Source organism: Fusarium oxysporum, chromosome 1 (genome assembly GCF_000149955.1).
Source record: "Fusarium oxysporum f. sp. lycopersici 4287 chromosome 1, whole genome shotgun sequence".
Taxonomy (NCBI): Eukaryota; Fungi; Ascomycota; class Sordariomycetes; order Hypocreales; family Nectriaceae; genus Fusarium; species Fusarium oxysporum.
Window position 1 is genome coordinate 4,841,569 of NC_030986.1, and position 16,997 is coordinate 4,858,565.

Below are 16,997 nucleotides of genomic sequence, written 5' to 3' on the forward strand. Positions count from 1 at the left end.
GGTCAACACAAGCTAGGGCGTCCGTTGCCACGACAACCAGCCACCTCTAGCTCACCCGCCGCCTATCCTGGTCTACACTCAATGGAACTCTCACTAAAAGCGGTGAAAGTCATGTTACGATAGGTCATTATTTCATGTCTTGGGTGCGAGTATCATGATCTCCGTTGTCATCATGAGACACTTTGATTAGGTCCTCAGTGATTCAAGGTCAAACATAAACGGCATTACATTCCCGTATGGGGATAAATGCTCAAGTACGCCTTCTATGTAATACAAAAAATTAATCAAAACTCCAGGATTTGTAGATTCGTCTCATCATGAAGCGCTCTGTGAGGCTGATAGATTGCTATTCGGTATCCATCTTATTGTCATCGGCTTCTGACTTCGTCTCGGTCGCTGGAGCTTTGGTTTCCTCTCCCTTTTTCTCTTCCTCCTTCACATCAGAAGCCACTGTATCAGCTTTCTTGTCGTCCTCGGCTTCTTCTTCTTCCTTTAGCTTCTTGTGGGTTTCGCTTTCAAGGTCTTCGTCTGCTTCCCGTTTGGAGCCTACGCTCTCTGCGCCGGGGCTCCTGGCTTCACTCTCGCTCTCAGCATCTCCATCAGCGTCTACGTCGACCTTGCCCTCCTCGTCATCGTCATGTTTCCTGCCAACTGCCGCCTCAACATCGATCCCTTGCATTCCCATGCTACCTTCTGACATGAAACTCGTAGTTGTAGATTGAGGTCCGGTGTCGCTCATGCCGATCTCTTCGGGCCCTCTGGCATGGGGTATCTCGTCTTCTTCCTCATGTGGCTCTTCGTCCTCTTCCTCGTCCATCGTCATACGTTCTCCTTCATGAACCACTTCTTGGGCTCTTGACAGTTGGCTCACGGGGACCACGCCGGCTCTTTGCTCTTGGCGTAAGAGTTCTCCTTGTGTGACCCCTCGTGCATGCCCCGTAGATGGAATTCCGTTGACGCTGACTGAAACCGTCTCGATGCTTCCTACTCCATTGGGGCCCTCGATAGTCTCTGTGCTTTCACTGTGAATTTGAGCTCCCGGGGTGTCCTGTGAACTCTCCGGGCTGCGCCTCGTCAACCAAGGAATAGGCGTTAGCAGTGCTCCTCCCAGCGCTTCATCTGTGCCCAATGCTGCCGTTGTAGGGTTACTCCATGAGACTGACACTGCTGGATCCTTGGGGTCCTCGCCATTCAAATGCATCGAAGACATGTCAGGAATAGGCGGTGGCAGGGGATATGTCTTTGTGCTCGATGTCACCTGGACTACGCGATCAACGGCATGTAGATAAGGCGCTACTGCTCTATAATGCGCTCTGGGTCGTAAGATCAGCTCGGCAAGGCGCTGAATGGTGTGTGGGGGGTGTGTCTCAAAGGTCTCGAGATGTTTGGTGATGTCAATGACCATATCGGCCAGTTGCTTGGGTAGCGCACCATCAATGACTTGTGTAGCTGGAAGCGACTCGGTTGCAGCAGTTTCCTTGTTCGTTTCTTGAGACGATTCGGCTTGTGGTGACGCGGGCGCAGATGCTCGCACCTCGACAGGAGGCTGGTGAGTCGGTGGTGGAGGCGGTAGTTTAGGGATGGGGAATTCGTTGTGCGCAATCTGAAGCGGTCAGTCTCTAGGTCGAATCAATCGCAAAGCGACAGGTGGTAGTACCTTGTCAAGTCTGGCAATTATGTCACTGCGCACAGTAGGCCAGACGTCCCTATTGCAGTCAGGTTTTCATGTCCACATACGTGCATCCAGGTCTTTGAACTTACTTTTCCACAGTAGCGCCCGAGGCGAAAAGAGTGAGAGGTCCATTATCGCTATCGACCTCCATGTTATAAGTTGCGATAGAAATGTTAATGTGCGATGGTGTTGATCACCAAGTCGCGATCGGTCGCGATGCTTTGGTCAGTGGTGGGGTTGTAGATATGGGGGCATCTGTCCCGTTAGATGCATGTAAACTTAACCTACACCACACTGGCTAGGTACCTTAACTTAAGGTAGGTAATAGGGAACTACTTCGATCTACAAGTCTGTGAAGATCACATCGATAACCAATTCAAAAGAAGATGCTAATAGTGTGTGTTGATATTTTTGCTTTGGCAAGACAAGTTTGTGGTTGAAGGCATACAACATTCCACGTCAGGCGCACTTTCATCCAAGGACCTGGTTTATCCATAACTAACATCGACACAACGGTACCATGAAGGGAAGTGTTGAGGCGAAGCGAATTATCTTTTTATGGGCTCATCAATAAATACAACATCTCGTTTACTGAATACCATTAAGAATCTATCTATTATAACCTAAAAACCCAACGGAGAATACATCTTGGCCATAACCAGCCCGTTCTACGTTTAGAACTGGAACGGGTTATACAACCACTTTGACGGCTCAAACATTGCCTCAAACTTAATCCCATCATACGTTCCAATAGCACAACTTAGATCATGGAAACCCTCCAATCCCGTAACCGGTAGATCTTGCTCAGCATCAGTCTCCTCATGGAGCGCCCACCCACCCGTCATCGTACCGTTGCGCGTAAAGAAGATATCGACCTGCGGTTTAGGTCCACCAACAGAACGCAATGTCATGCCAATACCGTAAGTCTCTCCGCGCTTGAAAGGCTGAGTGAAATCGCGGCCACCCCAGCGATCGTTGACGTATTTGTGTCCGTCGTCACCATGTACCGCTAGACTTCCGCGATGCCAGCCTGGCATGCGGAATGAAGGATAGGGTAGCGCGGTGAAACCCAGGGCGATGAATACCTCAGGGCTGTCGCGCGCAAGCTTAACTTCGTAGTAGATAGTCTTGGGCTGGCCGAGGCGAACAGGGTCATGCTCAGTTACTGAGTAGAGAGGTGGATAACCAATAATGCAACGGTCAGGTGAGTTCTTCTTACTCCAACCTTGCCAATGTCCTGGTTCCATCCAAGTGAGCTTACCACTGAAGCCCACGGGTTCCATGAGGCGAATGTTGCCTGCCTGGAGAGCTGTCTTTCCAGTCTGGTCCAAGTTAATGGGTGCTGTCAATGGATACGACTGGCACCAATCCTCGCCAGCATTGGCCTCTTCCTCAGTAGCATTGCTTGTAGGAGACCTATCGTAACCGCTGAAGATAGCGGGTGGTGGTGGGAACAGTGAAGTATCCGGCACTGCCACTTCCCAGTCATGCTTGGGCGGAGGTCCAGGTGGTGGCGCGTAGTCTCCTCGGCCTGGTGGAGGCCCTAGAGGTGCAGAGTATGGAGGTGCATCATACTGCGCTGCGGCCTTGCCCGGCGGTGGTCCTAGAGGAGCAGAATATTGCTGCGATGAAGATTGACCAGGTGGTGGTCCCGGAGGTGGTGCAAAATCCGAGGCCTGTTTTCTGTCTGGGGGAGGTCCTGGGGGCGCAGAATAGCTAGACTCTCCAACATATTGATTTGGGTCATTTTGAGGGTTGTATTTGCTCTTCTTTACATCTCCTTGACTCTGAGAAGATGCCGGCCTCTGCGCGGGGTGAGGCGCAGGGTCATTATTCGCCTCTTTCTTGCTTCCAAAACACATGGCGATGATGATGATGTTGTTGAAATTAGGTATAGGACCTCAAGGTACATATGACGATGTTAAGCAGGGATTCAAAAGTGGGCACCTGCAACCACATATAAGCTTAAATCAAGCAGGATTCACGGTTAAATAGCAAAAAATTACCCAAGAACGGTTATTGGTGAGCAATTGAGGGTTTAAGAAGGAAGTCTATATAGGTATGTTTCCTTTGGTCTTTTGGCCTCCTTTGTTGACATCATGTTGGTTTAAAGTAGTGGCTGTGCCGCTTAATTTCCACAAACACCACGCCGCTTTGAGCTTACACAGCCCCTTCTGGTATCACGAGGCAGAAAGCTGAATTACGATACGCCAATACGCAGGGCATGATAAGTCAATGAATTGTATTGGGTTAGGCCACTATCGGTATTACTGTTACTTCTTTTAAAAAAAAAAACAAGTTGGGTTATCTTGTCAATTTGAGTTATTCTTTTCCCTTTGTAAGTTGTTAACTACTGGGCATCTCAGCCCATGATGTTACTACTCCGATATTTGGTGTGAGAAAGCCCCATCCTCAGCCCTCACCGACCGAGTTTCTATGACGCAGACTAGCTACCTCCACCCCACTCGCTGGCTTGCTGTTCATTGGGATAGAAGAAGGCTACAACAGCAATGATGATGTACACCGCACAGAGCAGAGCACCTTCAAGGTAATTGCTTCTTCCGTCCAGGACGAGGAAGTTGACAATAAACGCCGAAACGAACAGACAGACAGTCTCAAATAGTGTAAAGTAAAGAGACATGTCTTTGTCCATGATCCATCCGAGAATAACCATGACGGGAGTAAGGAGTAGAGCAATTTGAATGGAGCTGCCTACAGCGACACCGATCGCGAGATCCATGTGGTTTTTGTATGCGACCTTGATGGCGGTGACATGTTCAGCGGCGTTGCCAACAATAGGGAGAATGATGAGACCAATTCCGACCTCGTTGACACCAGAAGTCTCAACGACCTCTTTAATAGAATCAACCAGAAATTCAGCGCAAACTGCAACCAAAGCTGTGGAGATGAGGAGAAGAATGATGGCACCGCTCTGGGTGAGGTGGTCTTCTTCGTTCTCCTGTTCCTTGGCGATCATTTGAGCACCAGGGGCAGTCAAGATTGGAGGAACAGAAGAGGGCAACATGGCGCCTGGAGCTCGAAACTGGAGACGGTCCGGGAGAGAATTTGTACGTCTGATTCCATAGCGAACGTGAGGGACAGGGGTAGATGCCATCGTCGACTTTTCAGTGAAAACGGGGGCGATGTTTTTGACAGACAATCCTCGCAGGGGGAATGGCCGTTTGCCAGTGTTTGAGGGGCCAGCCTCAAGGTCATCCTGAACGGCGAAGTCCACACGTCGAGGTTCACATTCGCTATTGTCCTGCGGAGCATTTTCGGGCAGCTCATTCTGTGCCTCAGTAACGCCTGCGGCCTTCTTGGCATCACGAGCTTGCTTTTTGCTCTTGCGGTGCCTGTGTCGGCGATATCGACGGCGTCGACGTGAACGCTTTGCCTCTTCTTCATCCTCTTCTTCAATGGCACTCTCACTACCCTCGTAAGATGGGAAGCGAGGAAAACGATGACGCGAAGCTGTTGCCTCAGAGACCTCATCCTGTGGGGTGGTGTTTGTCGTTGTGAACGAGGCACTGCGGGTTCCTTTGGTATCAGCGGTATCAACTGAAGCAGTGCTAGATCTCCTATGCCGCCTATTTCGCAGAACCTTTTTCATTTTCTTTCGCATTGTACCATGAGATGAGTCAGAGTCAGATGAATCGGAACTTGAGGATGAGCTGTCGTCAGAGCTGGAAGAATCCAGAAGGCCGGCAGCGGGTCCAGGGGCCAACTCAGCATCAATGATATGCTGAGGAGTCGACTCATACATGTAAGCATGAGATTTCAGCTGGAACATGAGATAGATGACGTATACAAGCAGAAGGACCTATGTTTATTAGCATATTGAAAAAAATTGTGTACAAACCTGAGACTTACGATGCTCGTTCCACGGCTGATTTTGAGGGATTGCCGGTCAGCGAGATCATTATCTCGGAAGGAAGCATGAAAGGCTGTCTTTTAAATGGTCAATACGTGTATAGATATAAGCTGTTTGTAACATACCGGCAGAACAAGACTGATAACACTCAAACTGAGCAAACAAGCACTCATTTGAGTGACAGTACTGTTATAGACTTGCTCTCTGAAGCGCAAACCACCAAGAAGCATGCTCATACCTAAAATGAAACTGTTATTATTTGGAGTTGAAAGGCTGGGCAACCTCTGGAACGGTTGACAGCAAAGGGGAGGGAGGGTACCTAAGATAAGCAATAAATTCGCTAAGATTGAACCTAATAGAGATGCCTGGACAATGCGAATTTCGTCTTTCGTTAAGGCATAGATGAAGATAATGAGTTCCACGGCGTTGCCTATAATAAACATGCGGATTAGACTCTGTGTGGTGTTGTGTTGTGGGTAGACTTACCAAAAGTGACATTCAGCAACGCGCCGAGAGCATCACCCATCTTTCGGGCAACAGACTCGGTAGCATAAGCTAAGAGACCAGCAAGAGGAATAATGGCAACTGCATTGAGACCAAAAACAATACCTCCATTGATGCCATCTACCTGGGATACTGCAATACCAACAGGGACGAAGATGAGGAGGATGTTGAGCCAGCTGTGGAAGATAGAAATTTTGACACTTCGCTTAACTTCAGCAAAGAATCTGTTCATTTTGCTGGTTGGATTGGGGTTCTCTTGTGACGGCTCCTCGGCCTTGTTGGGAGTCTCTATGACAGACCCCGGCCGTGCAGCCTGAGATGCTGTGTGAGATGGGACATCGCCAGCAGAGAGAGCCTTGAGAAGAGAGGAGTTGTTTCGGCTGGGACCTTGACGGTCACCGCCGTTGACAGAGCCAGAGCTGCCATTCTGTTTTTCGTTGAACTCTTTGTGTTCAGGGTTGCTGTGCTCATTCAAGCCCTGAGCAGTGGGCGCTGCGGGTTGTGCACCAGAGCGACTGCCATCTATATTGGGTGGATCAGGAGAAGCTTCCTTCATCGAACAGGTGTTTGACTCTCGAGAGTGTGATTCGAAGCCGTGAACTATCGGAAAAGATAGTCGTCTTGTGCGTGGTGAGTTTGGGTAAACGTCGAAGTTGTAAGTAGCAGACGTAGGAGGACCAAGAGCCAAGGCCTTGGCTTTAAGGCGGGAGCTAGATCTGGGATGACGCTGGTTATCCAGTGGCGTCAGTGGATATCAACCCACTTTTTATGTGGCTGGAACTGTCCAGGCCATGAGTCTAGCGTAATGATGGATATCTGATGTCGTCAAAATCGGTGAGGGAGCCGGCTATAGTTGTGCTTGATTGGTTCCATGTAGTGCTGTCAAAGGCAAAGTGAGGCGGTGCAGCCTCAGATTATCAGATACTATGGACTAGTTTGCCCCGTGATCCCTGAGCTCGCTCGCTTGTAAAGAATCTCGACGTTTCTAGTTCTATCGTGACTCATTTACTTTTTCCTCGACAACAACAACGCTCAGCTATTACTAATGCCTAGCCTCTATTGCAAAGGCCAACAAAGAGACTCAGCTTCGCCAATGCTCAAAACAGGCCCAACAAACAGGCTACTGGAGACACGCTACGAATAGACAAGCTTATCGATGATATCCCCGTCTTTCTCGGATGTGAGGTGCCGGATTGAGGCTTGGCATGACCACAACAAGAGCTTGGCCTCCCAAAGCGTAAATGATCGACAGGGACCACAATCAAGTTTCCTTGAATTGGACTTGGCTGTGGCTTGACTCGATACGTACCGTTGTCCCTTGAATGATAACAATGCTTACTCGACATGAGAAAGGACAAGTCCATCCCACCAAGTGACGCAATATGACAACAAAGCACATATCGCACGGGGATACCACTCGGGTGTAACTAGAGTCGGAGCCGAATTGTGAATTGGTCAATACGCCGTCGGACACGCTTCGTGGGCTCCGCCCCTGGTAACGCAATACAATCCACGTAATCAACCCACCAGAGATTGCTTTTCAGTCTGGTGCTAACGCAGTTGCAATGACGCTGAGCGGGAGTTGTTGCTGGCTGCTCAAGCTTGACAACTGGCCAGAAGAGTAAAATGTTCCATTGTAGGTAGCTGAACTCGAAGCCATTCGCAGCACTTGTTAGTATACCAGATTTGGCCAGTTTTTTATTCACGCCGTGGGCAAGACTCATCTAAATGTTATTTATATACTGGTCTAAGATGCCTAAGGTATTACTTATCTTTGGGTCAGATATTCAAAATTAAAGAGCAGAGGTAATATACCTTTAGAGAAAAGTTCTAAACATATTACTCTTAGACATAATGTTCAGAGTTGACGGTAAAATCTATATCCAACCAACCTGACGTTAACATATAGATCATATAAACGTTATCATGCTAACACCAAGACAGTGTCTTCCTTATAGTCACTAATTTGAGGACTATCATTTGGTTTGTTGAGCACCTCGCCCTTCTTGCCCGAATCCAGCAGTGTTCAACACTCGCCAATATCCGTACTACAAACCGGCCAAAGAATTACAAATCTTGGCTCAACCAGCAAACACTACACAACCAGGCCTGACTAGCACAAACTCTCATCACCTAATGGCAGTGTACCAACTTATTTCAATTCTATTGTGACCACCACTCCTATTGGCTCAAATGTTTCGGCAGCCTGGGTTCCTCCTTCAAAACCCAAGGGAACTCTACAGGCCTAGAGTACTACGTCTCAGTCGTGGGACGATGAATACTTTCACAGATGTGATTACACGAAGATATAGTTCTACCCGTTGCACAAAGGACGTTCGGTTCGCGAAGACATCCCACTGCGTTTATCATGACTCGTCGCGTGACTCTAGGTTAGCAGTGGTGGACTCGAGTACTCTTTGCGAACTTTATTTAAACGATACTTAGATATGAAGTAGCCTCACGACGGGATACTATGTTTAGTAACGGTAAATATTCCTATTTCCTGGGCTAGTTTAATGAGCATATATGAGATTTGACTCATATCATCTCTTATGAAAGAAATGCAACCCACGAATGGCCCTAAGAAAACCTGACATTACCAACAGCAGTAACCGAGTACGCAAGTGCTAATTGCAACACTCAACATATAGGTACTCAAACGAACTCACGCATGGAAAACCGATTCATAGATACCTATGAACGAAAAACCCAGAAATCTCAAGTCTTAAAAGAGTAATTTTCTATATAGATTTCTCTTCAATATCTCATACAGGTATGACCGCGTAAATATATTGCGGCTCAGGTCAGAGCGCCCTTACTTGATCACCGCCGATCAATCCCTTCCATCCCCCTTGCTGTAAGCAAATGGAACAGTTAAGTCACAAGCCAAACGATTTCAAGTCACTAGAATGTTTTGGCCCCGCTCGCTAATGCCTTCTTTGAGACAAACCTGGCTGAGATGCGTTGTATACGAACAGACAAATAAAATAAAACACTTTCCGTCCCTCCCTCTTCTCTTCTCTTCTCTTCTCTTCTCTTCTCTTCTCATCTTCCTTCTTCTTCGGCGATTCAGAATGTACAGAAACATTGGGTCATCCAGCCCACATCTTTGTTCCCCGTCTACCGCTTATGAAACAACAAACTTTGCTTAACCGAGTAAATGTATGTAGTAGTAGAGTGTAGAGTAGTATAACCATCCGGGACCACCACCCAGTCTCAATCTCGTATCCCCTTGCGCCATGATGTGATGTGAGTATGTGTAGGTATGTGCATGCATTATGGAGAGGACCAACCCTAGGCGGTCTCCAAATTGCGTACGGGCATCGTCGAGAGCCCTTGGTGTTCGTCCCTCATTACTGGTAGATGAATGTGTGTGGTGTTTAGCGTCCCGGCAAAAAAATAATAGACAATGACAATTATGGCATCCAACTGCGAACATTGGTGCAGAACTTCCAGACAAGAGATCTTCAAACTCAGACGGTACGCCGTTAACTCCTGGTGCTGAACGCATGCTTTGTTCACCGGTCCTCGCCACCCCTTGCCTTTCCGCGTCTCCTGAAGAAATCCATCACCCGCTTGGCGGCTCCGCTGCTTCCTTCGTGCCCACGGTAATTCTCCCCATCGTACGCATCCGCAAACTTCTTGTGGCTCTTCTGAAGCACACTTGATCGGTCGTCACGACTGCTTCCGACTGGTCGTCCATCATAACCTTCAGACTCTGAGAAATCCGCTTGGTATGGGCGAGACCTTGAATCAGTGGGAGGTCGTCGCACATCCACTGATGAGTCCGAGCCTGTGTTCAGATGACTACCTTGAATGTATGTAGGGATTGCGCTGGGTCTTCGGCCATCCTGTTGTTGAGCGTTCGCATGGCGTGTGTGGTACACAGGGCTAGACTGTGCTGTATCCCGTTGAGGGTATTGTTCGTAGGGGGCGTCGAAGTAGGGTTCGCTGTGTCGAGCCTCCTCGTGAGCGCTGTAGCCACGGAGCTGCTCAGCTCGAGGATGTTGGATGGGCAAATCCTGTTGTGAATCCGCCTCAGATCCAGTTACACTTCCCTGGTCCTTGCCAAGTCCCATCGCCTTGACCAGTGAGAACCGACGGTCCTTCTTATCACTAGAACCTTGAACACTGCCACTACGCTTCTTTCCAAGGCCGAGAGAGAATGATCGTCGGGAGGCCTTTGATTCCATGGAGGGCCTGGGACCAGCTTCCTCACCTGGCATCATGGTGGTGGGCATACTGACGGGAGGATACTTCCTTGATTTGTCAGGCTGCTGCTGCTGCTCCGGTCGCTTCTTAGATCGTCCCCCAAAGATAGACCCGCTGCGGCCCATGATCTTGTTACCAAGATCACCCAGGGTGTTTGACCTTTTGTGACCTCTGCCTGTCGACTTTGTCTCATTCTGGAAAGTTGACATCTTCATCACCTTGGGAGGAACACTACCCACAGTCTTGGCGATGTTCTCCTCATCCTCAGGGTTCTGAGGTTGTTGAATTCGACCGTGAGCGTTTGTGTCGGCAATAGTGGGAGGTGCAGGCTGGCCATAGTTCCCATGAGACTGCAAACCCATTGATGCAGAAGATTGCATCGAGCCTTGGGTCCTTGGCCTTGCTGTGTTGGTTGGCCCAGTCATAAAGGCATTGTCGGAAGTGGCGCGGGTATCGCGAGCTGGCCTGTGGGGGACAGCGCTCTTGTGCGAGCTCTGTGGGCGTCTCGACTGGGTACGAGAAGGGTTGTCCTTTGTCATAGGAGGTTCACGCGGAAGAGGCTTCTCAGTATTGGCTTCAGGCACATCCACTGGTACCTGCTGTTGCAGGGAATGGGAACTAGGTTTTGAAGGCGCGGCATCTGCACCGCGCTGAGTTTTCGTCGTAGGGGCCACGTATTCAACCTGGACTGTTCTTCGCTTTGCATCCTTCGGTGTGCTGCGATGAGTAGTCTCAGATTCGGGATCAACACTGCCATGAGTCTTCGCCAGTCCTCCAACAACAGGAGGATGAGATTGTTTTTGCTTCGAAGCTTCGCGGACAGAAGAGCTTCGGGCAATCGTCGGGGCCTCGGCGTAATCGTCTGGTGACACGCCCGAATCGGGGACTTCTGACGGTAACGTTGTCGAGCTTGTGATGAATTCAACGAGGTTCGCGTATTCACTCAGCCAGCTGTGCCGAGCAACTTCGAATAGATCCGCTCTCTTACGGGGATTAGGCACGAGAATGCGGCGGAGCAGGTCTCGAGCGTGAGGTGTGACGTATTCAGGGAAGGTCAGAGGTGTTGTCACGATATACTTGTATAAAAGGTTGATGTTGTCGCCTTCGGGGTTGGCGGGGTCGTCATCGAAGGGGAGGTAACCGGCGAGCATGGCATACTGTAAACAATGGTCAGTCCAAACTCTCGTTCTGTGTCAATCGCACGACTTACCAGAATGACACCACAACTCCAGACATCCACCTTACGTCCAGTATAAAGAGAATCGCTAACAACCAGTTCAGGCGCAGCATAACAAGGACTACCACAACTTGTCTGCATGAGGTCACCCTTCCTAGAGCCATTCATCTTGACCCGGTCTAAGCCCATTCGCTTCACAAATTCCTTATCTGTGAGATTAAGCTCTTCCTCCTTGCTCAATTCCTCATTGGGGTCAAAGGTGTTGGCGAAGCCGAAGTCGGTAATGATAATGTTGCGGTTTCGATCGAGAAGCAGGTTTTCCAGTTTCAGATCCCGATGTACGATTCCCTTCTTATGGAGATATCCAACACCAGACACGAGCTGGGCAAACAAGCGACGAGCCGCGTTGTCCTTTAGATAACGGTGGTTAAGGATGTAGTCAAAAAGTTCACCACCCGACGCGTACTCGAGGATGATACCAATGTGTCGGTCTGTCTCGACCTTGTCGATTAGACGCACAATATTAGGATGTTGGACTCCGCGAAGGATGGCAACTTCGCGGTAAATCTTGGCAAAACGAGAGGGGTTGCTACCCACACTGTCTCTCTTGATGAGCTTGATAGCAACCTGTGATATTGTGAGTCAAGTGTCTCCAACAAGATCAAATGCTAGCTTACCTGGACGCTACTGTCCTGCTTCCAACCCAGTTTCACTTTGCCAAATTCACCTTCGCCGATAGTATTGCCCAGAATAAAATCGCCGAACTTGGTATTGCCCTTGTGGCTTCGGCTATGATCGTGTCGGCTTCGCTGTCCTCGTCGTTCCTCATGGTGATCACCCGTCGCGACAACAGGAGGCGGCGCTGCGGCATCTTCGACGCTGTGCTGGGCTGCAGCATGATTGCGATCCCGGTCGATGGTATCTTGAGCAGCTGCAATTGCTTTCGTCAAGCTGTCAGTGGCATCGTGGACGGGTTTCGAGGGCGTGCTATGTGCGGATCGGACTGGCATGGAAGTGGTTGCGGATCGGACTGGCATGGAAGTGGTTGCGGCCCTGCCGTCTCGGCTACTGGCTCGGGCAGCAGCGTCAGCCTTGCTGCTTCGGTGACCGTTCTCGGCAGCCGCTGAATCACCACGCGAACCAGTTCGAGTGGATTCGTTTCGACGGGGAGAATTGGTAGACTTTTCGTTAGAATACTGAGACCTCCGCGAGCTACCACTTTGGTGGTTGGACGAGGTCCTTGGGGGAGCGACGGGAGGCATGTTGCCTTGCCAGTCGGAGGCAGAGGCTGAAGGTTCTTGGTCGTTAGGCGCTGAGGCGGTGACGGGTGAACCGAAGCCGGGAGCTAGATGATAAGAAGGTGAGGGAGCGCTGTCGTTCGTTTTTCGTGAAGGAGGTCGCCGCGAAGATGAAGAAGCGGTCGAGGTCTGCTGGGCATTGTACGCCTGGCCGTTACCGTTAGGGGATGAGTGAGAGGGCCTGTACTGGCGGGACGACGGTGTGCTCAAGGGGGACGAGGCCAGAGCGGTGTGTTGATGGGGGGCCGTCTGTAAGGCAGCCGACGACATCTTCCACGCCCAGACGCGTAAAATAAATTTGACGGATCAAACCGTTTGGCAGAGCGTTTTTAAAACACACAATACAACGGTGTGCGCGAGAGTTGAGGTTTTCTGACAGTGGCGCTCAGGAAAAAAAAAGCCAGGCGGCGGACGCGAATATGCAGGTCGAAATACCTGGCAGTTTCAGACAGCCCAGTCTAGGGAAGCGCTGAGCCGGGGATAATATGCACGCGGCGCCAGAGAAGTAGTTGTAAGCGACGAAGACGGGGGAAGCGGTTTGCAAGTCAATGAACGAGTACTGAAAATGATTTTGAGCAAGAGTTGAGAAGAGTAGAGCAGAGTTCGTGCGTGTCTCGACTATCTCATGGTGCGCGCGCGACGAATTGCGAATTACTCGATATCGGTCGTATCCGCTTTCTTGCTTCTGCTGCTGCGTCTGCTTGCTTCTTGCTCGCTTGTTTTGGCTTCTGATTATATTTTCGGGGCGAACGGGACTGATCCAATACAAAGCTGAGTTCTGCGGTCTGAGGTGCAGCTAAACGGCCGCGACGGGCGGATCAGGATTGGAGGACGGCCGACGCTGGATGCGTTGGCAGCCGAACAGGGCTGGGCTGCGAATGGCACTGAACTGTATGTAGGTATGGATTGTTTTTTTGTTGTTGTGTTGATGCCCTGTGTTTCGCTGCGCCTTGGGTCTTGGGCCTTGGATCCTGCAGGTGCTAATTAACTCCCTTTTTTTTCTCTTCTTTTTGATAGAACTGGATCCAATTGGGCTTGACGAGACGGGACTTGACTGGACTGGAGGTTGGGGCGCGCGATGGAGCGCAAAAGAGAGTTGAGATCGTCGGTTCAACCTAACGCGCAATGCAATGCAAGGCGATGCTATGCTATGCGATAGTAGCGACGCACAACGTCAAAAAAGACGTGAAATATCAAGTCGCCAGAAACAGGCGAGTGAAGAAGAAGGGAAAGAGTCGATCGGGAACGAGGTTCAATTAAACGGATGTGGTAACAGAACAACTGCCAACCACCAAACCAAACCGAACAAGCCAGGTCCCTAACGTTAGGTAAGTTTAGCAAAATGGTGTGAGGACCGTGTCTTGAGTCGGGGCCTCTCACGCTATCAGAGTCAGACAGAGGAGTCGAGAGGTTGGAACTTGGAGGTGGAGGGAGTCTGAAGGGGAACTTTGCAGCCACATGCCCTTGTAAGCCAGTAAATTTAGTGGACGGGAGGGAAGCAGAAACAAGCGTCAATCCGATCTAAAGAGGTTCGAGGTACTTAATTTCATGCGGGATAAACAGACGATTCTCATGTATAACACCCTGGTCCGAGGGAAGGGAAGCCATTCATCAATTTCCCAGATGGGACTCTCAAGACTCAAAGACTCGGGCGCCAGGACGAGATGAGACGTTCTAAGAGACTACGAGACCAGGGTAGGTTGGGCTGCAGGTGTGGGACCCTCGAATCATGGATCTTCCAATGGAGAGGGAAAAACAGTCAGTCAATTCATCAACTCCAGTAAAAAGTAAACACTAACAATAACAACATTAACTCGGCCCATTGATTAGACTAGGGCGCCTCTCAACTGAAAAGCGTTAGAGCATTGAATTTTGTGAGACTTTTCAGTCGAAATCTGTCAAGTCTCAAGATGCCCGCCCATCCATGCATGCCCTGACCTTGTATATGATCCAATGCAAGGAGTCGAGGGGAAAAAAGAACCTTGGCTGGAAGGGGGACTTTGCATGGGTTTGAGCGCGTCAAGATCCATTATGAGGGTACGTAGTGCCTGAATCGAGCGCAATACAGAGTACCACTGCAGTACCCCTGAATATAGCGCTGTCGTTCCTGCAGGTACGGTACGGGATACAGTTTTGTGTTCCATCTTCAACTCCAGCTGCATCTCCATTTCGTGTCTCATCCGACGGATGCTCTTGATCTCATTACAGCTAGTTAGTTCCCGACATTGGCGCTATCAGCTGGCCAAGAGAATAATATCCCGCAACTGAGAACTCACAGAGTCACAATGGCTGTCAACTTTAAAATGGCAAGTATTTTAAACCTTCGGTTCAATAGCTCATTTAGATGGAGATATTGAATGACGATGACGAGGCATTACCTTACACCAACAAAACAAAACAAAACAAGCCTCTTGTTCCTCTACCAACTCTCCCTTCTCTCATCTTCATGTCTCTTGTTTTCTCGAGATTGGATATCATGCTTCAACCGAAAGCCATCGGCCAGTGCTCGCACCATCAAGTCTCTTGACCTTTCTCGTGCCCTTGACCCTTGGCCCTTGTTTCGAGGCGTCTGAAGCTAGTCCAACTTAAGTTCTGCCCAGCCGAGACCTTCTCTCAGGTCCCTGTTCGTCTGACGTCGCGTACCTGGAATTGAATTTGGTGCCTGAAGCCAATAATCTCAACGTCGGTCATTACGGACATCTACTCAATATCGTGTATCGCATGCTGACAGGAACATCAGCTCAATCAGGGCGGTCTTTACATCCAAGGCAAGGACAAAATGCCCGGTATGTGATGCGAGGCATTGACCAGTAATCTTACAAGTGGGCTTTGCGAGGGGGTTGTTCTCTGAAGGTGGGTGGTCTCAGCTTTGGCTTTTCTTCTTCTTGATGACATTTACGGCAACCCGCGTCACGATATTGTGAGCAAGTTGTCGGTCAGGCCGTCGATGTTAGTGTATATGGATGGATGACAGTCCAAGATTCCAAGCCAACTAACTGCATTACATGGGTGCATACGACGGATAACGAGGAGCCGTTTCCATGCACTATGTACGTATCATAATTATAATTTTGGGCGCATCAACTCAATCCTCCCTCTAGTTCCCTGCATGCATCAAGGGCAAGGTACCATACTTGATGATCAGCTTGCTCAACACCGTCTTCTCCAGCTCCAACAACTCATCCCACGGTCCATCTCGCCTGGGCCCGTCCATGGTCTTTGTTCCTCGTATTCAGCCCGCACCACGTAGAACAAAGGAAGCTCGAGGTCAAGTTTCCACTTGTTTCGAGAAGTTAAGATGCAAGTAGCGAAACCGTGCTATGGTTCGTGCATATACATGAAGACGATTTCAGGGTTGAGCTTTTGCTCCGCTCGTCGAACTCAGCTAGGTGTAAATGGCTGCATTCTCAAGCCTGCAATGATACTATGTAAGACCGGGAAGCATATCACACAATAGCAAATCAATTTTCCCCATAATTTGACTGTGCAATTCTCTCACTCTACAGAATATATGTAACCTTGATTCAGCTGTCGAGATGTGATGTCCCAAGTTCAAGGTTCAACTTTTAACTTCGACATGTTCTTCCCTACCTCGGCATACACATCACAATCACTAGGCTCGTCACGAGCGCACTTTACTTCTTGGAGTTATTACTACTACGCCATAAGATTTGTCGGAAGCAGTGGTTTCTTTTTATGGAGCGGAACTTTTTTAAGTTACCCAACACACACAAGACATGCCAACGAGGAGATTATTTTACAGCGATGGCAAGGTCACCTCACCTTCAAGTGAATAATTGGTTATGAGTTTGAACTACGTACTAATAAAGAAAAACATAGAGGGCTCTAAACCTTGGCACAAGTTAATAGCACTATTTGATATAGGCAGTCTTAGGACTTATTACTCCTTAACGTGAGATGATGTGTTGCAAATTTAGGATATATAGGTCATCATCTTGTTCGCAGCATCTTCCCTGGGGGTTAGCCCATGGATTCTTCCTTGACCTTGCTTGAACCGAATGTCATGCATAGATTCTCATGACTCTGGGGGTTGGGCGCACTTGATCAGCGTCGAATCTCGCTTGTCATTCATTTCCCCAGATCAAACAACCGAATTCTTTTGATGACTTCAACGACAGCAAGATCTCAGTTGCGGCTTACAAGCAATGGTTCCATTATATTACATGTGCTTCTCAGGCTATGTTGGTATTAACCATTTATCCCGAGACAGTCCTTTTTTCCCACGGACTTCTGAAACACCCT

At 49.2% G+C, this 16,997-nt stretch overlaps 5 protein-coding genes across 8 annotated transcripts; all 5 read right to left on the bottom strand.

Annotated features, from left to right (window-relative positions):
- Nucleotides 1–110: 110 nt before the first annotated feature.
- FOXG_01022 (uncharacterized protein) lies at nt 111–1,922 on the bottom strand. Its single transcript, XM_018377729.1, has 3 exons — nt 1,762–1,922; nt 1,658–1,706; nt 111–1,603 (listed from the first exon to the last, which is right to left on the bottom strand). The coding sequence occupies exons 1-3, from the start codon at nt 1,821–1,823 to the stop codon at nt 347–349; spliced, it is 1,368 nt and encodes a 455-aa protein (XP_018233499.1). The 5' UTR covers nt 1,824–1,922; the 3' UTR covers nt 111–346.
- A 276-nt stretch (nt 1,923–2,198) lies between these two features.
- On the bottom strand, nt 2,199–3,785 carry FOXG_01023 (uncharacterized protein). Of its 2 annotated transcripts, XM_018377731.1 has the most exons (2): nt 3,679–3,785; nt 2,199–3,619 (listed from the first exon to the last, which is right to left on the bottom strand). In XM_018377731.1, the coding sequence occupies exon 2, from the start codon at nt 3,532–3,534 to the stop codon at nt 2,347–2,349; it is 1,188 nt and encodes a 395-aa protein (XP_018233501.1). In that variant the 5' UTR covers nt 3,535–3,619; nt 3,679–3,785; the 3' UTR covers nt 2,199–2,346. The 2 variants fall into 2 exon arrangements, with proteins under 2 accessions (XP_018233501.1, XP_018233500.1); XM_018377730.1 differs by having other exon boundaries at nt 2,199–3,785.
- Nucleotides 3,786–3,838: 53 nt separating this feature from the next.
- Nucleotides 3,839–6,843, bottom strand: FOXG_01024 (uncharacterized protein). 2 transcript variants are annotated; one of them, XM_018377732.1, is made up of 5 exons: nt 6,030–6,843; nt 5,863–5,973; nt 5,669–5,781; nt 5,543–5,620; nt 3,839–5,492 (listed from the first exon to the last, which is right to left on the bottom strand). In XM_018377732.1, exons 1-5 carry the CDS (start codon nt 6,601–6,603, stop codon nt 4,119–4,121), a joined length of 2,250 nt encoding a protein of 749 aa, XP_018233502.1. In that variant the 5' UTR covers nt 6,604–6,843; the 3' UTR covers nt 3,839–4,118. The 2 variants fall into 2 exon arrangements, with proteins under 2 accessions (XP_018233502.1, XP_018233503.1); XM_018377733.1 differs by having other exon boundaries at nt 5,863–6,843.
- Nucleotides 6,844–8,650: 1,807 nt separating this feature from the next.
- FOXG_01025 (CAMK/CAMKL/KIN4 protein kinase) lies at nt 8,651–14,224 on the bottom strand. 2 transcript variants are annotated; one of them, XM_018377735.1, is made up of 4 exons: nt 14,115–14,224; nt 12,114–14,052; nt 11,470–12,063; nt 8,651–11,416 (listed from the first exon to the last, which is right to left on the bottom strand). In XM_018377735.1, the coding sequence occupies exons 2-4, from the start codon at nt 13,002–13,004 to the stop codon at nt 9,566–9,568; spliced, it is 3,336 nt and encodes a 1,111-aa protein (XP_018233505.1). In that variant the 5' UTR covers nt 13,005–14,052; nt 14,115–14,224; the 3' UTR covers nt 8,651–9,565. The 2 variants fall into 2 exon arrangements, with proteins under 2 accessions (XP_018233505.1, XP_018233504.1); XM_018377734.1 differs by having other exon boundaries at nt 12,114–14,224.
- Nucleotides 14,225–15,831: 1,607 nt separating this feature from the next.
- On the bottom strand, nt 15,832–15,948 carry FOXG_18000 (uncharacterized protein; the record flags this gene model as incomplete). Its single annotated transcript, XM_018398029.1, has 1 exon — nt 15,832–15,948. One exon carries the CDS (start codon nt 15,946–15,948, stop codon nt 15,832–15,834), a length of 117 nt encoding a protein of 38 aa, XP_018233506.1.
- Between the last annotated feature and the right edge of the window lie 1,049 nt (nt 15,949–16,997).

What these genes read in the sequence shown, in the direction of transcription:
- FOXG_01023 (XM_018377731.1), bottom strand. Translation starts at nt 3,534, where the DNA reads ATGTGTTTTGGAAGCAAGAAAGAGGCGAATAATGACCCTGCGCCTCAC.
- FOXG_01022 (XM_018377729.1), bottom strand. Translation starts at nt 1,823, where the DNA reads ATGGAGGTCGATAGCGATAATGGACCTCTCACTCTTTTCGCCTCGGGC. An exon ending in TCGGGCGCTACTGTGGAAAA is followed by an intron (nt 1,707 to 1,761) that starts GTAAGTTCAAAG and finishes TGACTGCAATAG; the next exon opens with GGACGTCTGGCCTACTGTGC. An exon ending in TAATTGCCAGACTTGACAAG is followed by an intron (nt 1,604 to 1,657) that starts GTACTACCACCT and finishes TGACCGCTTCAG; the next exon opens with ATTGCGCACAACGAATTCCC.
- FOXG_01025 (XM_018377735.1), bottom strand. Translation starts at nt 13,004, where the DNA reads ATGTCGTCGGCTGCCTTACAGACGGCCCCCCATCAACACACCGCTCTG. An exon ending in AGCAGGACAGTAGCGTCCAG is followed by an intron (nt 12,064 to 12,113) that starts GTAAGCTAGCAT and finishes ACAATATCACAG; the next exon opens with GTTGCTATCAAGCTCATCAA. An exon ending in GGAGTTGTGGTGTCATTCTG is followed by an intron (nt 11,417 to 11,469) that starts GTAAGTCGTGCG and finishes CATTGTTTACAG; the next exon opens with TATGCCATGCTCGCCGGTTA.
- FOXG_01024 (XM_018377732.1), bottom strand. Translation starts at nt 6,603, where the DNA reads ATGAAGGAAGCTTCTCCTGATCCACCCAATATAGATGGCAGTCGCTCT. An exon ending in GTTGCTGAATGTCACTTTTG is followed by an intron (nt 5,974 to 6,029) that starts GTAAGTCTACCC and finishes TGTTTATTATAG; the next exon opens with GCAACGCCGTGGAACTCATT. An exon ending in TCAGCCGTGGAACGAGCATC is followed by an intron (nt 5,493 to 5,542) that starts GTAAGTCTCAGG and finishes TAATAAACATAG; the next exon opens with GTCCTTCTGCTTGTATACGT.